Genomic DNA, 22,583 nt, shown 5'->3' with positions numbered 1-22,583 from the left:
AAAAAAAAAAGCCTTGGCTATGTGGAAGGAGTTTAGGCAGGGGTGGAACTTAGGCAGGGGTGGGGTTTAGGGTGGGGCGGGACCTAGGCAGGTGGGGTGTGTGACATTTGAGCATGGGGCGGGGCCTAGGCTCAGGACCCATGCAGCCAGAAAAGGCCCTGGGGGCGGGGCATGTGTGGGGCGATGTTCAAGCGTGGGGCTGGGCCTCTGTTTAGGACCTGACAGGAGGGGAGAGGCAGCAAGTGGAAAGGATGGCCTCTGGAGTGTGGAGTTCCAGAGTTTGGAGGTAAGGCCCTGGGTGAGCGTGTGTTGGTGGGGTTTAGGCCCAGCCTGTTGGAGGGGGTCTCCATGTGTAGAGGTAGGGCCCTTGGTGGGAGTGCAGGGCAGGGTTTGGGCTCTGTGTGGCAGGAGGGAGGCTCCGAGGGCAGAGGATTAGGCTGGGGAGCCCAACAGTCTTCCCAGTGCCTAAGTGGACAGAGAAAGTGCTGGCCCCCTTCCCTTCCGTTCCTTCACGTCCTTCCTGCACCGTCTCCCACAGGGTTTCCCCCGACCCGTTGGATCCCTAACTGGGGGTGGGTCCCACTGGGTGTAGGAACTCCTCCCCTCCCCCAGCCGCCCCACAGGTGTGCTGGTCCTGGAGGTCCAGCCTTTACTTTTGCTCCCCCTTCCCTCCCTCCCACTCCCTCAGGATGTGCGTGGCTGGAGGGGGCCTGGGTGGGCAGAGGATCAGGCCCGAGATCTCGACAGGTTCCTGGGGGTCCAAGCGGGCAGGGGAAACCTGGCCATGCTCCCTTTAGATCCTCTGCCCTCCCAGTGGTTCCCTAATTTCCCCCTTCCGGCCTGAGTTCCCTTCCCCTCCCCCAGCTGCTCTTCAGGGGTGCCAGTCCCGTCCTGCCTCCACTTCTCCCCCTTCACTCCCCCAATGCCCCATGTCCTACCTGGTCTCTGGGAGTTCCTCCCATCCCCTTAGGTGTCCGTGGTCCCCCACCGGTGCCTGGTAGGTGCCCTAGTTGTGCGGTGACATGAATTCTGCATTCTCCTAGTCCACCATCTTGACTCCGCCCCCTCTAATTTTTTTTTATTTCTTAGTATTCTCTGTATACAAGTTCATATCATCTACAAATAGAAATATTTTACTTTTCTAATCTTTATACCTTTATTCAGTTTTTGCATATTTGCTCTGGCTAAACTCTTGAGTACAATGTTGAATGTAAGTGGCAAAAGCAGGCACCTTTATCTTATTACTGATCTTGGTGAAACATCCAGTCTTTTACCATTAAGTGTATGTAATATCATCTTTCTGTTTTTCTTAGATGCTCTTTATTAGGTTGAAGAAATTCTTTTCTCTTTCTAGGTTGTTGAAATAGTAATGATTTATATATCATTCATTTCAATCATATTGAAATTGTATAATTTATAAGTACTATAAGGTATTTGCTCATAGCCGTGAGAAGTGGTAATAAAAATGTACTCCACATAATATACGCAAATGTGATCTACCTTTCTGGTGAACAATGATGAAAACAGTGAATGACTGAGACTAGCACAAACAGTACAAATAGATGGTAAAATTCAAATTTAACAACTAGGGACTCAACAACTAGGATAATTAAAAACATGGTTAATTGACTACATAACTTTTAAATAAAATACCTTAAAGTAACTTTTTGTAAGTGTGGATTTTCCCCCTTCTTGTAAGTAAAATAATTAATTATCATTACTCATGTGTTCCCATTTGACTTTTTACAAATAAGAACTATGTCTTATGCATGTTGTGAGCAATTACTAAAATTTAATGTTTAAATTTAGTCTTTATTTTTAATTAATATATCTTGCTAAGATACAAATATTTTTTTTATTAACATATGTTTTTTTAATTTACAGGCAAACATCTTTATGTATGGAGGCAGAATTGAAACAAGTGATGGCAATGTCACAGATGAATTATGGGTTTTTAACATACATAGTCAGTCATGGAGTACAAAAACTCCTACTGTGCTTGGACATGGTCAGCAGTATGCTGTGGAGGGACATTCAGCACATATTATGGAGTTGGATAGTAGAGATGTTGTCATGATCATAATATTTGGATATTCTGCAATATATGGTTATACAAGCAGCATACAGGAATACCATATCTGTGAGTTACTTTGAACATGTAACTATATACTCTTCTTTATTAGTTGAGAATATTTTATCTATAATAAAATCTTCATATGAATTTAGTCAAAATGGTTAGTTATTTGAAATTAGAATTATAAACCAAGAATTAATACTTTTTACTATAAACTTTTTTATTTTGTGTTAGATATTGTCCCTTAATATGTAAGTTATCTTCTTAGCCAAATGTGCAGAAACGTTACATACTAGACACATTTTCTAAGAATTGAGAATATGTATTTTAAATATCTGAAATTCCAATAGATGGTGCTATTTCTTTGGATTTTACTTAAGAACTGAAAGCTAAAACTAACCCAGTTTCTTTACTATGCATTCCATGATTTCAGGATGTTTCATTTTTCAAGGTTCTGTTTCTAATCTTATTGCAATATCTCTATGTATATATTATTCTTCTAAAGTAAGCTTCCCAAAGACAGTCTTTTGGCTTCTATAAAAGATTTTATCTGGTGTGTGAAGGTGACTGGGGCAATCTACATATGACTCTTAAATACTCTAATTTATTTTTCTGGTATTTTATTTCTTTGAATTCTTTATGACATTTTCAAACAGTTGTAAGTTTTTTTTTTTTTTTTTTTAAATTTGCCTACAAATGTATATACGCTATGTTTGCTATTTAGATTCAGGAACATACTCCATTTCTGGTTCTGGCCAGGATTATGAACTCAAGTTTTTGGCCCTTTAGTGTATAGACAACTATATTCAACTATTTAGCGTCCTTGTGTAATCTTAATGAGAGAACTCATTTGCAGATCACCATTGGCAACAACAAGAGAGTGCTTGTGTGTCAGAGGAAGACTCCCTTCTAAATTCTCCACTGTTTCCCCTTCAGTCCTTTTAAGTGATCTTTTCTTTTTCATATCCCCAGTACAGCTGGGCTGGAATTGGGATATGTATCCTCCTTACTTCTTACTGTCATTTCCACTCTATTTTTACTCCTTCCTCCTTTAAATCACTCAACTTTGAATCTTACATCATCAGACTATACCACCTACTACTCCTCCATCTTACACTCCTCTGTTGCTCCTTTGATCACTGTGCTTAATTCCTGGAAGAATATAGCTTCTGGCTCACTGTCTCTGTCCTACATATATTAGCCAGATACTTTTATGGATATTTTAGGATCCATTTAAATACTTCTGTCCTCTCAATTTTTTGATCTCGCTTACAAAGATCTTGTTTTCCATCCTGTTTGGGTCTTTCTCTCGCATTGCAGTACTCTTGACCTTGTGTACTTGCTACGAAGCCCATAATTTCCATTTCAAGTATCTTACTCTTCAAGTGCTGCTGATCTTTCCAGCTTACTCCTGAAGAGTGTCCAGACTCTGGGAATTCTTCAGCCTTACCAGAGCCTTTAGTCTGTTGAGCCTCTGGTCAGTGCTTCACTCTCTCTCACCCTCTCTTGTGTGTACTTCTCATTTACCTAGTTTTAAGTTCATAATCACCAATCTGTCTTACAGTTTTCCAAGATGACTGTTTCATATGTTTTCCTTTCTCTCTTCAAACTTCCAACACTTCACTCTTCATCATTACTCTCTTACTTCTTATTTTACTGAGAAAATAGAAGAAATCTAAAGAGAATTCTGGTGATAGGAACATTTTAGAGTGTAATGGTTAATAAATGCTACATTAAATAAGCCTGTTTACATACATTATTGTCATAACAAACTCATGGTAGCAGTGAATCAAATGTGGGTGAGTCATTCTCATTTTTCAGATGGGCCCAAGAGTCGTTTAAGCAAGAGTGACAAATTTTCTACGTAAAAAGGTTGTTTTGATTTTTTATTTTGTTTTTAATTTTTGGTTTTATTATAGTGTTCAGGGAATGTTGTAGGTATTATTTCTGCTTTTTCTAATTTATTGAGTTTTCTTTGGGGCCCAATTTTCATAAATGCTCTATAGACACTTGAAAAGGAGGTAAATCCTATAATATCAAAGTATAGCATTTGATACATATATATAAAATCTACTTTATTGATTATTCTGTTTAGGTCTTTTCTTCCTTACTTATGATATTTTTTAACTTGATCTATCATGCTCTGAAAGTTAATAAAAGTCTAAAAAAGTTTATTTTTTGCCTCTTTCTTGTGTATTCTGGAATTTATGCTTTACGGAAGTTGCTATTCTGGATATTCATAACTGTTATATCTTTATTGCAAATTGTATCTTTTAGTATTATAAAGTGCTTTGTTCAGTGTTTTTTGATCTGATTTCAACATTGTCTATTATTAATATTATGGCTCTTGGTTTTTTATTTGGTGGGGAAGTCAGTCTTTTCCCTGTGTACCTTTGCCCATTCCTTTATTGTTAACCATTCAAAATCCCTTTGTTTTAAATGTATCTCTTGTATACAAGAGAAAGTTGGATTTTGCTTTGTGATCCCTCTGGTTCTTGTACATTTTATGTACATTTTATGTTTTTTTAAAATTACTTTGTTGTCTTTTTTGTTTTTAATTATAGCTCTTCTCATGATTAGGGAGAGTGAGGCCCATTTTTTTGTGGGAACAAGATAGGTAATATTTGAGATCTACCATTAGGCTTCTTCCATGTTCTTTGTTTTTTGTCTTCCTTTCTGCATTCTTGCAGCTTTCTCTATCTGATTCTCTTAGTTTCACTGGCTTTTTGCACATTCACACCTGATTTGGAGTTGGTGCGTTTTTTTCATTCCTAATTTCTCTGGAAATTTAATTTTCTTTTTCTTTCACTTTTCCTCCCTATGTTTTCCTTATTTTATATGTCTTCCCTGAGGAAAACGGGAAGATTCAGGATTAAACTATTACCATGCTTGTACTTGAACTATAGGTGATGACTTTTTAAGTTTTAAAATGAATACTTTAAGTCGACAGTTAACCAGTACTTTTACTCTTTGATCAACTTCCAATTTACAGGCTACTGTTTCTACTAATTTAATTCATATTGTTTTACTTTGAACACATTTGACATTATTATAAGTATTTTATGCTAGGGGTCACAATCTTTTCTATAAAGGGACGGATAATAACTTTTAGGCTTTGTGGACCATATGGTCTTTGTCAAAACTAATCAACTCTGCTGTTGTAACATGAAAGGAGCCATAAACATAAACAGATGGGCATGGCTTTGTTCTAGATTTAGCCCTGGGTCTTAGTTTGCCTACCCCTCCTCTAGAGAGAGAGTGTGGACTTCTGGGGGCCTAGCAACGCAGGTCCAAATTAAGTTAAACTTTTGGCATGTGGGTTTTTTTTTTTTGAGTTTTTATGTAAGATGAATTTATGCCCCAAAGTGACATTATGTTTAATCTATTCCCAAACTACTTTTTTCCTCTATGTAGAGCTAGAGCTGAAATAGATGTTTTCTGTCTGCCTTTGCAGAACAGATTTTTAAAAACCTTACTTTTTCATTGATGGTATAACCCTTTAGGGATCCCGACCTTATATAGAAGTTCTTTGATGCCATACCTGCATGGGTTTAGCTGCAGTATTGGCCATTGAAACAAATCTGTAGGCCACCTGATTGGTACATGCCTTCCCTACCCCATCTCCCTACTGGGTATAGTTTACAGTTCGCAGAATATATTTTACTTTTTTCGTATTTCCCTTTATTGAAGGATAGTCTCATTCAGTCCTGAGACATGGTGGTGGTTATACTTTCCATGGATGGTTAGGAAGGCACAACAAATTTATTCTAATCTTCTCTGAATGGTAAATGTTGGTATGGATTGTTAACGAGTAAATTCATTGGTTGGTAGGTTTTTGGTTTTATTTGGAATAATTTTTTTTTTTTTTTTTTGCGGTACACGGGCCTCTCACTGTTTTGGCCTCTCCCGTTGTGGAGCACAGGCTCCAGACGCGCAGGCTCAGTCGCCATGGCTCACGGGCCCAGCCGCTCCGTGGCATGTGGGATCCTCCCGGACCAGGGCACGAACTCGTGTCCCCTGCATCGGCGGGCGGACTCTTAACCACTGCGCCACCAGGGAAGCCCTGGAATAATTTGATTACAAAATGTCAAGTGTAGTTTTGGTAAATTTGAAAGTATTTCTACAGAGGGTGGTTTTTTTTTTTTGCCTTATTCTATAACCAAAATACTATTTCTAAATAAATTTATCAACAGGGTATTTTTGGTTTGATTTTTGTTCTATTAATTGTATTATTTGTTAGGTACCTTTATGAATGTAGTGTAAGGTGGAAATGGGAAGAATACATGATTCATGAGTTTTATAAGAATAGTTGGTGAATTATGAGTAGTTTTAAAATGCTATAAATTATTTAAGTACAAAGTAAAACTCATCAATTTTTCTAAAATGATATCTTAATAATATAAAGTTAACATATTACTTGACTCCTAAAGCATTTTGAATTTGTCGCTTATTGTTAAAGTATGTGATGTCAAAAAAATAACCTGTAAGTACTTCCACTTTGGAAAGTACTTATGAAAGAATACAAAACAATAGGTGTATGTAAAGATGTTGTCAGAATAATTAAGTTGTGTATACCATAGACAAGTGCTACTTTAGGGAACGACTATGTTAAGTAAGGCTGCTCTGAATATAAGTAATGGGATAATTTATCATCTTAGTTATAAGTGAATGCTTATCTCTGTGGAGAGAGTTAAAATTTTTTTCCCTTTGTTCTTAGTGGGAATTACTACACTGTGATGTGAGTTTAGGCTCTTTTTCTTGACTGATTTTAATGGCATCAACTACCCAAATGTAGATTGGATTTACTTTGATTAACCGTTCATGTTTAAAGCTTCTAGGAAACTAAGAAAAAAAGTTTTTTTTTTTTTCAATTAAACAAGAGGCTATCACTTTAACCAGCATTGCAGTGAGGGTAACTGAAAAGAAAGCTGAAGTTATAGCATAGTAATTCATGAAAACAGAGTATTTTACTAGATAAAAATTTACTCTGAAGTATACCCTAAGGATATTGATCTCACCATTATGTAGAAATTTTAAAAAGAGACAAAAACTTCCAATTAACATACTCCAAGTGACCACTTACTCAACTTCTAATAATGTTGCAGATAATTCTGAAGTATTTCTGGTTCTGTGCTTGGTACTGTGACTCTTCCCTGATATTTTGATAATAATATGATTTAAAACAAAGGAACCATCTAGTTAACTTATCTTTAATCATTTAATTTGAACACATACATTAACATTTGAAAAGAAATCTAAAATACTGCAGAATATTTTTTAGCTCTTGAAACTGTAGTTAAAAGTCTTAGGCACTGTCATTGCACTTTATGAATTTTAGAGTATCTTTTGAGCCAAGGAGTACCTCCAAATATTGCGTTGACTTTGTAGCTTATAGGAGCACAGTTTTGGTTCCACAGATATGCAGTAACGCTTCTCAGCCAATGATGCATCAGGTATTTTTCCTTATCTTTGCAGAACTTATTTCTAGCAGGGTGATACAGACAATAAATAATAAACAGAATAGGTATGCTTATATATGATGTGTTAGAAGATAGTAATTTTTAGTAAAATAGAGCAAGGGAAGGGGATTAAGAATACTGTGAGGGTGGGAGGTAGTCACAAAATAGGGAAGCCAGAGTAAGCCTCAATGAGACGATGAATTTTGATCAGAGTTGAATGAAGCGAAGGAGTTTGCTATGTGGATATCTGAGAGAAGAGTTCCCAGAAAGTAGGAACAGCTAGTGTAAAGGCAAGAATATGCAGGCATGTTCAAGGAACAGTAAGGAGTCTGGAAATGTTTTGTTAATGTTTATTCTCTCTCCATAGAGAGAGAATAAACATTAACAAACGAAGTTAGAGAAGTAACAAGGAGCAAGATCATCAGATTTCTGCCAAGTGTTTGTATTTTACATTGGGTGAAATGGAGAGACACTGCAAGATTTTGAGTAGAGCAATGACATAATTTTTAAATGAATCGTTTTGGTTGCTGTGTTGAAAATAAACTCTAGGGAGGAACGAACAGAAGCAAGGAAGCCAGTTAGGAAGTTGTTACAGTAATCTGGGCAATGATGGTGGCTTAGACCAGGGTGGTAGTATTGGAGATGATGAGAATCAGTCAGTTTGTTTTGTATGTTTTTAAAGTAGAACAAATAGTATTTGCTTAGGGTTTGGAGGTAGCGGCTGAGAAAAAATGAGGAGTCAAGGATGATTCCAGGGTTTTTGGCATGAGCTGCTGGAATGGTGCAGTTGCCATCAACTGACATGTAGAAGACTCTGAAGCAGGTTTGAGATGAAGGTGATTCAAAGGTGAGGAGTTCAGTTTGGACATGTTATATGTGAGATATCCATTAGACATCAAAGTGAAAATGTCAAGTAGGCAGTTGGCTGTATGGATCTGGAGCTCTAGAGAGATCTTGGCTGGAGATATAAATTTGGGACTTCTTGGGATATGGATGGCATTTAAAGCCATGAGATTGGATCAGATCACTAAGGAAATGGGTGTAGATAGAAAGGAGAAAAGGATTGAGCCCAATGATAAGAGGTAGGGGGGAAGAAGGAAATAAGCAAGGAAGAGTATAGTGAATTAGAAGCTAAGTGATGAAAGGTTATTATACAAAAGAGTAATCAACGGTGCCAAGTGCTGCTCTGCTGATGGGTCGAGTAAAATAATTACTAACGATTGACCATTAAGTTTAGTACTGTGCAGATCTTTGGTGATCTTGACAAGGACAGTGTTTTGTTTTTTTATAAATTTATTTTATTTTATTTATCTTTGGCTGCATTGGGTCTTCATTGCCGCACACGGGCTTTCTCTAGTTGCGGCGATCAGGGGCTACTCTTCATTGCGGTGCTTGGGCTTCTCATTGCGGTGGCTTCTCTTGTTGGGGAGCACGAGCTCTAGGTGCGTGGGCTTCAGTAGTTGTGGCACATGGGCTCAGTAGTTGTAGCTCGTGGGCTCTAGAGCACAGGCTCAGTAGTTGTGGCACACGGGCTTAGTTGCTCCGTGGCATGTGGGCTCTTCCCAGACCAGGGATCGAACCCATATCTACTGCATTGGCAGGCGGATTCTTAACCACTGCGCCACCAGGGAAGTCCCAACAAGAACCGTTTTTGTGTAGTGTTGGGGTTAAAAGCCTGACTGGATTTAAGAGGGAGTTAGAGGAGTGGAATCTGGCACAATGGGCAAAGTCAGTTCTTTCAAGGAAATTTGCTTGTGAAGGGGAGCAAAGAAGTTAGTGGCAGGAAATATAGGATGTTTTTAAACCTGGGTTTTCACAGAAGCAGACTGTGAAACAAGGATTCAAGTGAATCTCACTTGGAAAATGCAGGTAACAGTCTTAGGGGAGATGAGAAGTAATGCAGGTGTGAGAAGGCAGCCATTAAAGGGTCTGTTAATAAAGCATTTACCACAGTGGTGATGGAACTTAATTACCCAGGCATTAAATCAACACATAGTATTTGAGTCCTGTGGGCTGTCTCTCCAAAGTCAGTCCATTCTTTAGCTGAAGATTTGTTTCCTTGAGTGTGGCTTGATTTATATGAAAATGTGTGTAGATTTATAACAACAGAATACTAGAGAAAGTAGCTTCTGTGGAGCACATGTAAATAGATGTGGCAGAGAAATTTTTTATCAGGCACCCTAGAGTACAACTTCTAAAAGTGTATGGTTATTAAGTGGTCGGGAGTGACAGTAACCTGTAAGCTTCATGGAAAAAATTATTGGAAATGATCAGGAAAATTATCAGGGAAATGTATAATGAGGAGATAAGCTTACAGTAAAGACTCTAATAAACTTGTTTAAGTAGCAAAATGGAGGTGGCCTTTATAATTGTGTAATGATGAAAGACTCTCGGTGTTCCACAGCTATATACTTTCTGCCTTTTTCATTTTCTGGAAGTGGTTTAATTATCCTCTAAATTCCTGTATCTCTCTGTTTATAAATGAATATGACACATATACTGCTTTTTACAGGTATTGTTTTTGTACTTGCATTTTTTCCCCAAGAAGTTAAGTTTAGAGAGGAATCCTGCTGTATACCTCTTTGTATGTCTACTTCTAGTAAAGTGCCATGTATTAAGTGCTTGATAAGTATTTGTGGGTGAATGAATAGGGTTTTCAGCAACATTCCTTAAAAGTGAATCTATATATTTCCTGAATGTTTTAAAAGCATATTAACCAAATTATTTAAATTGTGTACTGTGCATATTATTCTTTTTCTAGTGGTGATGTGATTCATATGGTACTGTGTTTGATATTCTTCATTTGTCTCTCCAGATCTACCCTTCACTATTCCATTCTGCTCCCATGCCCTCCAGCTTTCAGTTGGGGTCAGCTGGTGGGAGGCACCATCAGTAGATCAGAAGGTGGGAGATGAGCGAGGTTAAGGTATTTTATTCCTCCAACTCCCTCTCTGCTGGATCTTCTTGGGTTAATTGGGTTGTCCTACTGAAGGCTTAACTTTCTGGTGTTCTTCCCCATACACCTACTCTCTAGAGTTCTAGAAAACAGTCCTTCCTCTTGCTTATTTCATGCCACAGGATAGTAAAGGCTTTCTGCTCTGATAGTCCCAGGATATTACCCTAGCCATACTTTTGTGAACAGTCTTTTTATTAGACTCTTTACAGTTACTCATTTTGAGCATGTCTGATTGCACCTACTATTAGTTCTCGGAGATACAAATATAACTTTTAACCTAAATGGTCCTTCATGCGTACTTAGGTATTAGGATCCTGGAGGTTGGTAGAAAGAGGTGTTTTGTGAGAGGACTTCACACTTGTTTTTTTTTTTTTTTTTTTTTTTAAATAAATAAGGTCTAACCTTTAATTAATTAATTAATTAATTTTTGGCCTCCCCGTGTGGCATGTGGGATCTTAGTTCGCCGGTCAGGGAACGAACCCATGCCCCCTACAGTGGAAGCATGGAGTCTTAACCATTGGACTGCCAAGGAAAGTCCCACACAGTTTGTTAATGGAGAAAAATGTCAGAAGAAATACAAATTTTTGGAGTAGCATGGAGCTAGGTCCTTTAGTTCATTTCTACTACTACTATTCTTAAATTTTTAAATTTTAATGTGGTCATCTGTAGCATTTTATATTGTTTAAGATTGATATATTTGCTTAACATTTTTCAAGAGCATTAGCTATTCTAACTTTTTAAAATAAGCAACACTCTGATTTGTCTATGTATTGCTTTCTAATTATTAAAGAAAAACCATTTGTTGATTATTCTTAAGTTTTTTTTAATAATTATGTTTACTCTAATTCAGCTTTATTTGGTTATTATGTCATCAACATAGAACTAATCATGTCTTGCTAGCAAAGTCACCCCCAAAAGTATATCTGATGAGAGAATATTTATCTTAAAAAGATAACCAGTTGTTGTGTTCCTTGAAGTTTTCTCTTTAAAATAATTCATGTTCATAAAAAATTTTATTTAAAAAAAAGTTTTCTGCCTCTCCATTAGTCTGAAATCCAGAATTTCTTATTATGTATTTTTTTAAAAAAGATAGCTTTATCACCTATACATGTTTGCTTATATGGCATATTGTTTTGTTTACTTGTTTTTGAATTTTATGAAGAGGAAATAATATTTTATGCAGTTTTCTGAGGCTTTCATTTATTTCCTTCATCACTATATAACCAAGATTAATTCATGTTGTTATGTATTCCTACAGTTAACTTTTTTGTATTACTGTATTTTATTGTCTGACTTTACCATAATTTGCCTATCCATTCTCCTGTTTATGAGCTTCTGAGTTGGATACCTGGTAAAATTCACCCACAGCAGCAATTTTGAGACATCTTGATAATAAAAGATAAAGAAAAAAAATTCCTAGGCTTTTCAGGCAGAAAGATGAAATATCTTAAAGGAAAAGAGATTATATCAGATTTTTCAAAAGCAGCCTGCAACTCATGGCAACTATGGAGCAAAGTTTTCAAGAAACTCACGGAAAGAAAATATAGGCTAAGGGTTTTTTATATCTTGGCAAACAGTCCTTCATGTGTCAAGGCTATAGAAAAAGTTTGAACGTGGCAAAACTCAGATAATTCTGTACGTATGTGCCCTGTTTCTTTTGCAGTAGAAATGTGCAGACTTTTTTTGGTAAAGATCTAGATAGTAAATATAATTTAGGCTTTGTAGGCCATACAGTGTTTGTTGTCAGCACTCAAATCTGTCATTGAAGCTGTCCACAAGCAGCTGTAAAAAATGCATGCATAAATGAGTGGGCCTTGCTCCAATAAACCTCGATTTACAGAAACATTTGGTGAGCCGGATTTGGCCTGTGGGCTGCAATTTACCAACATCTCTCCCAGAGAATAAGCTCCATTTAATGAAGAGGTGAATGGGAACACTTTAGGTAAAAGACTGATCGAGAACATTTCATGTGTTGAATTTCAGAGCTAAGACTGAAACAAGGGTGGTGGGGATGTCAGTAGATAACTGGTATGCAAATGTTTTATGTTCTGTCCAAGTAGAAATAATGCAGCTAAAAATGGGAAGAGAAGGAAGAGAGAAAGAGGAAAGCAGAAAAAGCACATGGATTGTTGGGTAGATAATAGGTAGGAATCAAAGGATGCCATTTAATTCTTGGTATACCTAAGGGTCTGTTGGACCCAGTTTTAGTTTGTTAGTTTCTTTTTTGAGCAGGCCTAACTATCTATGAAGACGGTTGTTTCACAAATTTCATTCTTTCTTAGAAGTCTTCCAAAGAACAAAGAACATTTACTTATTTAAAAATTATGGAATAAAATATTCTATATGTAATTACCAAGATGGACCTGTTGGACCCTTTTACGAATCTAAGATACATGGTGGGATCTTCGTGTTCTTATTTTTCCTATATTTTGAAACATTTTGTTATTTTATCATTCTAGGAATTCATTGCACATCAGTTGTTCCCAACTATGCTAAAATATTAAATTACTAAGAAAATAAGCTGTTTAGAAGGATGATGCCACAGTGAAATATATTGTCTATATTGTCATCTTTCAGTTTCCTTATTGCAGTGCCCAAATTATTTTATCAAATTTAAAGAAGGCATAAGAGAAGACTGGAGGCATCATCATAGTAGCCCATTTTTAGCTTTTATTGAACACAATTGAGAATTAAAAAATTTTTATTTATTCCTATAATGATAATGATGATAGTGGAATTGATCATTTACATTAAATCTCAGATCAGATTATGACTCTTCATAAGATGATATCCCTAATTTTTTCAAGCTCAAGAATCAGTGAGTGAACAATATATTTTTATCTTTTAGTATATTTATGCCCCAACATTTAATTGACACAAAGAGGTTTGCTATGTTTAAATTCTTACTGAAATTTGCAAAATGTAGTTTTTCACTATCGTCTTAGTCTTCTATAAATTATTTATAACATGACTTGATAACATAAAACAAATAAAAGGAACAATTGAACCAAGATAGTGAATGTTGATTACTATTGTTCCTGGTATACCTAGGATTAAAACTGACATACAGATGTTAAAAATTAAGTAGGAAAGAAGAGAATTAAGGGCACTATGAAAGGTATAAACATCAAGGAAACCACTAGAACAAAAATATAAACTTTCTTAAGTACCAAAAAGAAAACATCAAATAGAAAAAAAAAACCCTCAGAAAAACATTGTAATTCACACAGTAATTATAAAATAATATGACAGAGTTGAGATCCAACATATATATTGTCAATAAACATGAATGAGATTAAGTTGCCTGTTTAAAGAAAACATTTTCAAATTGGTGCATAAAGCAAAATCCAACTCTTTGTTGCAAATAGAAGACACATCTGAAACACACTGATTCAGAAAGGCTAAAATGAAGGGATGAAGGAAGATTTACTAGGAAAATGGATACAATGAGGAAGCAGGTGTTGTGATCCTTATACCAGAGAAAGTAGAATTCAGGCCACCAAGACATTATATGAGATAAGAACACCTTATCATATAAAAAACCCCCACAATTCACCATAAAGATATAATATGTAATAGAAGAATATCAATGCACCAAATAACCCAGCAACCACCTATATAAAACTGAAATTATAGCTAATGCAAAGAGCAGTAGATAGCATCACTGTCAGTAGAAAACAGGTCAAGCATTACTCTCAGTACTTGACAGGACAAAAGAATATATATATATATCAAACAATACAGCTTGATTGTAGACAATGTTATCTTCTCAAGTGCACACAGAAAACTCACAAAAATTAAGTTGATCATATGTTAGGGTAAAAAGAAAACATCAGTTTCCAGAAGGTGGAAATATTAAAATTAAATACCTGAATATTAAATAAAGCCTTTCTGTTGAGTGAAAAGGGAAGTAAATACTAACTTAAATTACAAAATTGCCGAAAAATAATAACAGTAAAAACACTTATAAGAATCTATGAGATACTTTTAAAGCAGTTATCAGAGGAATATTTTTAGCATTAAACGACTACATTAATATGATGAAACTAAATGAACCACATCCCCAACTCAAAAAACAAGAAAAACTAAACAAAGTGCCAGAAAGGAATAAAAATAAAAGCTGAAATTAACGATGTAAGAACAGAAAAAACAATAGATCAATTTATAGCTTACAACTTAAAAAAATAATAAAATAGATAAGCCACTAGCTCATTTAATCAAGAAACAAGGGAGAAACCACAAATATACAAAATAGGAAATGACAACGAGGAAATAATATTGATAGAGAGGAAATTAAAAAAAAATACGAGACTGCTTTGTATATCTATGCAAATAAATTTGAAGATTTTGAAGAAATGGATGATTTCTTAGAAAATAACAGTTTCCCAAAATTGAACCCAGTAGAGATAGAAAGTTTATATAGAGTAATTTCCATAGGAAAAAATAGAGAAAGCACCAAGCTTATGTGATATTACAGGATAATTTTAGCAAACTTAGTAACAAGATAGTCCCAATTCTCTTAAACTGTTTTCGAGAATAAAAAGGGAAGGAAAACTCACAAATTTATTTTAGAAACAAGTATAACATTGCCACTTAAACCTCATACATTTAGCACGGAAATAGAAAATTACATGTAAACATGTAAGAATAGTTAGGAAAAGATTACAAAGGAAGAGCTATGAGGGGATTTGTCCTACTAGATATTAAAGCATACTGCAAAGTCTCCATAATTAGAACAGAATGACAGTGTGATAATGTGGCATGCATGTACAGAAGGACAATAGTATAGAATAAAAGTCCAGAAATACAGTCAACTAGATAAGGAAGTCTATGATGGGCAGAGTATAGAATGGCTGGCTTCTCTCTGCTCTGTGATATCTGGGACCTCATCTGGGTAGACCTGAACAGCTGGGGTGACTTGAATGGGGGGGCTGGAATCATCTTCAGGCTTTTCACTCATATATATTGTGTCTCAATTGTGATGGCTGAAGGCTAATCTCAACTGGGACAGTTTTTAGGTAACTTACACGGTCTGCATGCAGTTTGGACTTCTCAGCACGCCAGCTGAGTTTTAAAAGTGTGTCCTAAGAAGGAACATCAGAAGAACAAGCATTCCACAAAAACCAGGTAGAAGCTGCATAGCTTTTACGACCTAGCTTTAGAAGTCACACAGCACACATCTATACTCTCTTGATTGAAGCAGTCACAAACCCTTCGATTCAGAGGGAGGGTTCATAGATCCCACTTATCAGTGGTAAGAGTTTAAGGGAATTTGGGCTATGTTTTAAAACTGTTTAAGTATCTAACAGAAATACATACCAGTTCCATTCCAAGGAATTTATCCTGCAGATACATCTCCAGAAACACAAAAATACATTTTTTTTTGTATGCACAAGTTTATTTATTGTAACATTATTTGGAAACTGCTTCAATGCTAAATGTAAGAGGGTGGTGGATAAACTCTGTTACACCCATATTAGTGGTCATGCATTTGTAGAAAATAATGATGAACTGTGAAATTAAATGGAGTGATTTACAGGATGTGTTGTGATCAAGTATATAGTATATATAATGTACTACTTTTTGTACATTAGCGAAGTAAGGGAAATTAGAAAATATACTTATGCCTACTTATATGAGCAAAAAACATCAGAAGGATGACTCAGACAGCAGTGATGTTGATTACTTACAAGGGGCAGTGGAGAATGGTGTGGAAAGGATAGGAAATGAAAAATGAAAATATGTTTCCCTGAGTTTGTATTTTTTAAAAATAGTTTGGACTTTCAGAAGCATATTGCCTTTAGAAACATATATTATCTGTATATAAAAATTAAATCAACAAGGAAAGGAAGAAAAGAAAGCTCTAGAGTAATGCAAACTGAAACTAATGAACCCAACTGTGTTTCAAATGAATAATACAGTCATGCTGAAAGGGGGAGAAAAGAACTAATCCAAGTAAGTTTTTAACACAGTGTTTGCCTTTAGAGTACGTGTGGTTGTGAGGAAGAACTGCCAACAAGTCTTTTAGGTTTGTATTTTGAAGGTTTTGGTGAAACAATTCTGAAATTACTTTAGATGTATGGTTAGACTGAAAGAATGAGTAATGTGTTGATACTGTTGGGAACTAGAGTTCCCAATGTGGAAGACAGGAGATACAAATATGAAATGGAGAAGGCCAGGGAGAGTCCTGCCTGGATGGATTGGAATTGGAGCTATCAGCATGAGCTTATGATTAGAAGGTAGATGGTTACAGATACTTGTTGATTCTTCAGAAAGGGTCTAGGAGCGAAGATACTGCAGTAATAGTGAACCTGTTGATTCCACATATTCCCAGATATAGTTTTTAATAAAATTCCTATGAAAAGAAACAGGGCTCCTTGGAGAAATGGCTGATTTTAGGGCTGTGGTAGGGAAAAATAAAGATAAGCCTGGTACATCTTGTTATGTTAAATATGGAAGTGCTCAAGAAAATTCTGGGTTATGTCAAAAGAACATAAGGGTCAGCTTGAAGGGGGTTCCATTGTACAGTCTGGGATAATTTGAGCATCAGAATAGGAAAGTAATAAACTACAAACCACTGAAAAAATAGGAATCCATGAGCTTACACAGACTGATAGACACAAATAGAGGAGAAGAAGCCTCTTTCCTCCACAGAATGCTGACTGGCATTGCTGGAGTTGAAAAATAATCATTTTGCAACAATCATAGTAAAAATTGATTTAGAAAAGAATCAACAATGGATGCTAAATCTATGGGGTTGGGAATGAATTTTTGATGAGATGTGCATGATATTTAAGTGTCTTTCCCATGGATTGTTTATAGGGTTCAGGGGAAAAATAGTAACTATGTAATGTGAAAATCGGTTAGAACCTTGTCCAGGTGATCAAAATTAACATTACAAACCACGGGAAACTGGACATTGTGTGCCTCTGGATATGGTACCTGCTAAAGGAAACATCACTTAGAGCAGAGTTCTGTAAACTTTTTCTGTAAAGACTTACACAGTAAGTATTTTAGGCTTTGTAGATCATACAGTCTCTGATTTATTCAGTTCTTCCATTGAAGTTTGAAAGCAAGCAATGGATGATATGTAAATGAATGAACATGCCAGTGTGCCAGTGTGCCATTTTCGTCTTTGTTTACGAAAATGAGCGGCTGACTAGATTTGTCCCAAGGAGCATAGGTTACTGACCTCTGGCTTACAGTATTCTGACTGGGAATGTATACTTGAATCTAATCATGAAGCATATCATATAAACTTCAAATGAGGAACATTTTATTTAATAAGGGGGAGAGCTTTATTCTTCAAGAATGTCAATGTCATGAGAGAGGAAGAAAGGCTGAAAAATTGTTCCAGATTAAAGAAGGCTAGAGAAACCTGACAGCTGAATGTGGTAAGTGATACAAGACTGGATTCTACACTGGACGCATTTCAATTCACAAAATGAAATATATATGTGTATTAAACGGTGTGTAAATGTTAAACTAAAACAAAGTCCTTGTTCTTAAGATATACACCAAAATATTTAGGGGTAATAGGAATGATCATTTCTATTGTGTGTTTGTGTGTGTTCACACATGCATGTTATACGTGTGAAAGAAAAAGAGATGGAGAGAGGGAAATAAACTAATGCTAAAACAAATGGGACAAAATGTTAACAATTAGTGAATCAGAGTAATGGGTATATGGGAATCCTTTGACTATTCTTGCAACCTGTTTGTATCTTTGAAATTATACCTAAAAGTGCTAAAATAGATTAGAGGAAAGAGATGTATGTTTTCTCATATTTGGTTATGTAGGATATATATTTCAATAAGAATTCTTGTGAACTTAAGCTGGCAGTAAAGGAAATGTCAGTTTGTCCTTTTTGCTGTACTTAGAATTATAGGACTTTTAGGGAATCTATAAATCTCAGAGGGGAATTTATGTGCATGGTTTTACTAACTTGGACCATAAAGCTCTTCTGGGTTAGTCCTGAGGGAAATTTGTTTCACTTTAGGTTAGCAATACCTCATAAACTTTCTAAGAATCTCAATGTGAATCTCAGTGTTAGTATATTAGTAAATATTAATGTTTCACTGTACTGTTTTTCATGCCTTTAGGATTTGGGAGGTATAGTTGGGAAGCCATTATTAATGTCATTTTATGTTAACTTTTTTCTTTTGATTTAAAAACCATTAGATATTGTATTTTTAGGAAGGTAATTTTTTTCTCTGTTAAGTGTAGTGATACTATATGCCTTTCTCTTCTCTTCAGTTCTTAACATCACATGTTTTTTCAAAATTCTGTGGTGAATTTCAAGTGTAAATTGGACATTGCTTTCAACCTACTGGTTATCTGGAAATATAGATCTACAGAACACAGTGTTAGATTATGGGAATTAGGAAATTTTAATACATGAAATCTCCCCTTTAAAATTAATTCAATCATAGGAATCAGAACACAAACTTTAACTGTGCTTAAATTAGGTTTGGCATTTGTGTAGTTTCATTTGTGAAGAACTTTCAGAACTAATTAGGTAAAGTGAAACAGTTGCAAAGTAATAAGTAAAATATTTTAATAAATTGCTAGGTTTGTGTGACAGAGGCCGCTGTTAATATGGTATACATTTTTATACTTACTAAATGTTTCCAAAAATACCACAATAAAAATAGTTTTGGTAAGTGGAATTAAACCATTTGCTTTTAAAACTTTATAAGCTATGTAAATATTATACATATATTTGAAAATATGCATTGGTTATATTGAAAAATTTTAGTAGATGTGCATTCAGGATTCAGAAAATTCTGGTTTTCTGTCTGTGCTCAACATTCTTTCATTGATGGAAGTATCAGTCCCTTAAAAGGCAGCCATCTGATTATTTTACATATTTAAAAATTTTATTTATGTTTAGAAGAAATATGCATTTCTTGTAATTTGAACTTGGTTTTTCATGACTATATAAAACTGTACATGTGCAATTTAATCACTCTTCCACATATTGGCCCTAAAATATTTTGAGATATCTTATTTTCAGCTTATCTTCCATTCTTTAGATAAGCATCTTAGTTCCTTCAGTCTTCACATAGCAAGCTTTCCACTCAACATCTTTTTAACAAGATGTTAATAATTTACCTTAACACAGATGTTAATGATTTAAAGAATATTTTCTAATAATAATAACAACAGGCCTTACTATGTGCTAGGTGGTGGTGTAAGCATTTCACAAGTATTAACTCATTTAGTCCTCAGCGTGAACATGCAAATTTGTGCTCTCTTTACCCCATTTTACAGATAAGGGAACTGAGGCACAGATGTCTCACAACTGGCCAGTGATCACACAGCTAGTAAATGGCAAAATCAGGATTATGTAAATATAAGATACACATTATCTTAGTTGACCCTTAGTCATCTTTATTACACTCCTATCACAGGACAGACTGTACTGTGATGATGTATTCAAACTTATCAGTGCCTAACAGAGCAGGATGTGTTGCCTAATGTGAAACCATTGCTTTCCCTTGTTCTGGGCATCTTTTATTAATATTTTTATTGCAACCTAAATTTATATTTTATACTAATATTATTATTTTGACTTATAGTTAGCCTACAGACAACAAAACTTCTTACTTAGTTAATTGGTTTTTGTTGTTTATATAACTGATGGGGAGCAAGGTATACTTTATCCTGTACTTGTCAATTTAATGTTGTAATCTCAGTGAAGGGCTTGACATACATTGTTAAAATAGTTTCAGCTCATCATTACTTTTAATTCATAATTCTGGTATCTAAAGATTTAATTAACTCCTCCTTTTATTAGGTCAATAGTTGTTTAATAAGTACAACTTCTGGGCTTCCCTGGTGGCGCAGTGGTTGACAGTCTGCCTGCCGATGCAGGGGACATGGGTTCGTGCTCCGGTCTGGGAAGATCCCACATGCCGTGGAGCGGCTAGGCCCGTGAGCCATGGCCGCTGAGCCTGCGCGTCCGGAGCCTGTGCTCCGCAACGGGAGAGGCCACAACAGTGAGAGGCCCACGTACCACCAAAAAAAAAAAAAAGTACAACTTCTATGCCTTCATCCTAGGAATTGACAAAAAATGTTGAAGAGCAAACTACTGGCAATAAGAAAAATAAGGATGAGAATGTATAGGTTAAAAGAGATTCAGTAAACACATCAGGCAACTTCAATGTGTGGATCTCATTTAGATCCTGATTCCAACAAACTTCCAAAAAAAAAAAAAAAGAAGCTTATAAGATAATTAGAAATCTGAACACTAATTGGATACTTGCTGATATTAAAAATTAACTTTTTTTTTTTTTTTTGGAGAATCACAATGCAAACCTCTAGGGGTTTTGGAGTAAAGCCATAATCTCTTCTACAGATAACTTTTTGAGAAACAGTTTCTGTTTTGCTAGCCAGTATAATTCTTCCCACTGTCTGGAAGACTTTCAGTGTTACTGCTTTTCCTAGAAATGCTTGGTATAAGTCATCTGGAGTTCTCTTTGTGGCAGGATTTTAAAATTACAGATTCAATTTATCTGATAGTTCTAAGACTACTCAAGTTTTTTCTCTCGTCAGATTTGGTAACTTGATTTTATTTTCAGAATTTGTTCATTTTATCTAAATTTGCCAATGTATTGATCTAAAGTTCTTCATAATATGCTTTTAGTGAAGTTTAAAATATTTTATAGCCCTATCCCCTTTTATATTCCTAATATTGGCTGCGTGGGTCTTCTTACTTTTTGTCTTGATCAGATTCTCCACAAGATTGTAAATCTTAATACTTTTCAAAGTACCAACTTTTGGGGTTATTGATTTTCTTAATATATTCATTTGTCTATTTTATTCTTATTTTTATTATGACTTCATTTTAATATATTTTGATTTGTTATGCTTTTTTCCTTTTTATATTGATGCTTAATTCATTATCTTTCAGGTTTTCTTCATTGAATTTTTAAAAATATATACATTTAAAGCTGTAACATAAACAATGTAAACATGGCTATAGTTGTATCCTACATGATTTGGTATGTAGTATTTTAATTGTTATTTAGCTCAAAATGTGTTTAAGATTCCATATTAATTTCTTCTTTCACTAATGGGTTATTTAGAAGTGCAGTTTAAAATGTTCAAACATGGGGTTTTCTAGTTATTTATTTTTTATTGTTAATATCTAGGTTATTGTATTATGGTCACAGAACATATCCTATAGGTTTCCTCCCTCAAAATTATTATGAAATATTTCAAAAATACATAAAAGTTGAAAGAATTGTGCAGTGAATTCTCATAGACATACTACTTACCTGCTACAACTAATCTTTTGCTTTTTCACTTACCAGTGTATGTATCCATTTCTCTATCCATCTATCTATTTTTTTGGTGCATTTTAAAGACTGTTGCAAACATTAGTACACTTGACTTCTAAACATAATAGCATGCCTGTTGTTAACTAGAGTTCTGTGCTCATGTTTTTAATGTAAAAGTTACATACAGTGAAATGCACAAATTTTGTGTACAATTCAATGAGTTTTGACAAAACATACATCTGTAACCCAAATTCATATCAAGATATAGGACACTGACCATTACTTGAGAAAGTTCTCTCCTGATCCTTCCCAGTTGATACCTGTCCTGCTTCCTGATTTTTTTCATCATCAAATAGTTTTGCCTGTTTTGGAATTTCGTGTAAAGGGAATCACACATCATGCACCCTTTTTAAAATAAGGCTTCTTTCACTCACCATGATGCTTTTGAAATTTATACATGTTGTGTTTATTAGTAATTTGTTCCTTTTTGTTGAGTGCTTTTTCAGTGTATGAATACATTACAGTTTCTTCATTTTCTCATTGATGAACACCTGGGCTGTTTCCAATTTTTGGCTGTTACGAATAAAATTTCAGTGAACATTCTTGTACAAGTCAACTAGTAGACATGTTTTTATTTCTCTTGTCTAAATACCTAAGGATGTTGGTTGGGTCAGGAGGAAGATATATCTTTTATTTTTTAAGAAAGTGCCAGACCTTTTTTCCAAAATGACCTAATACATTTGTTTATTAAGTTTAGTTAATTACTTGTATTGTTCAAATCTTTTAGATCTTTACTGATATTTTGACT

General features: G+C 35.1%; 1 protein-coding gene across 1 annotated transcript in view; it reads left to right on the top strand.

Annotated features, from left to right (window-relative positions):
* The window catches only part of ATRNL1 (attractin like 1), a 730,282-nt gene that overhangs the window by 79,325 nt on the left and 628,374 nt on the right, over positions 1-22,583 (top strand). The window contains exon 8 of the mRNA XM_060100355.1: positions 1,885-2,140. Coding sequence (XP_059956338.1) covers positions 1,885-2,140 — 256 coding nt within the window. The remainder of the gene's footprint in view (positions 1-1,884; positions 2,141-22,583) is intronic.

Source organism: Mesoplodon densirostris, chromosome 1 (genome assembly GCF_025265405.1).
Source record: "Mesoplodon densirostris isolate mMesDen1 chromosome 1, mMesDen1 primary haplotype, whole genome shotgun sequence".
In the NCBI taxonomy this organism is placed as follows: domain Eukaryota; kingdom Metazoa; phylum Chordata; class Mammalia; order Artiodactyla; family Ziphiidae; genus Mesoplodon; species Mesoplodon densirostris.
Note: the sequence above shows the minus strand (reverse complement) of the source record. Positions and strands in the feature narration are given on the sequence as shown.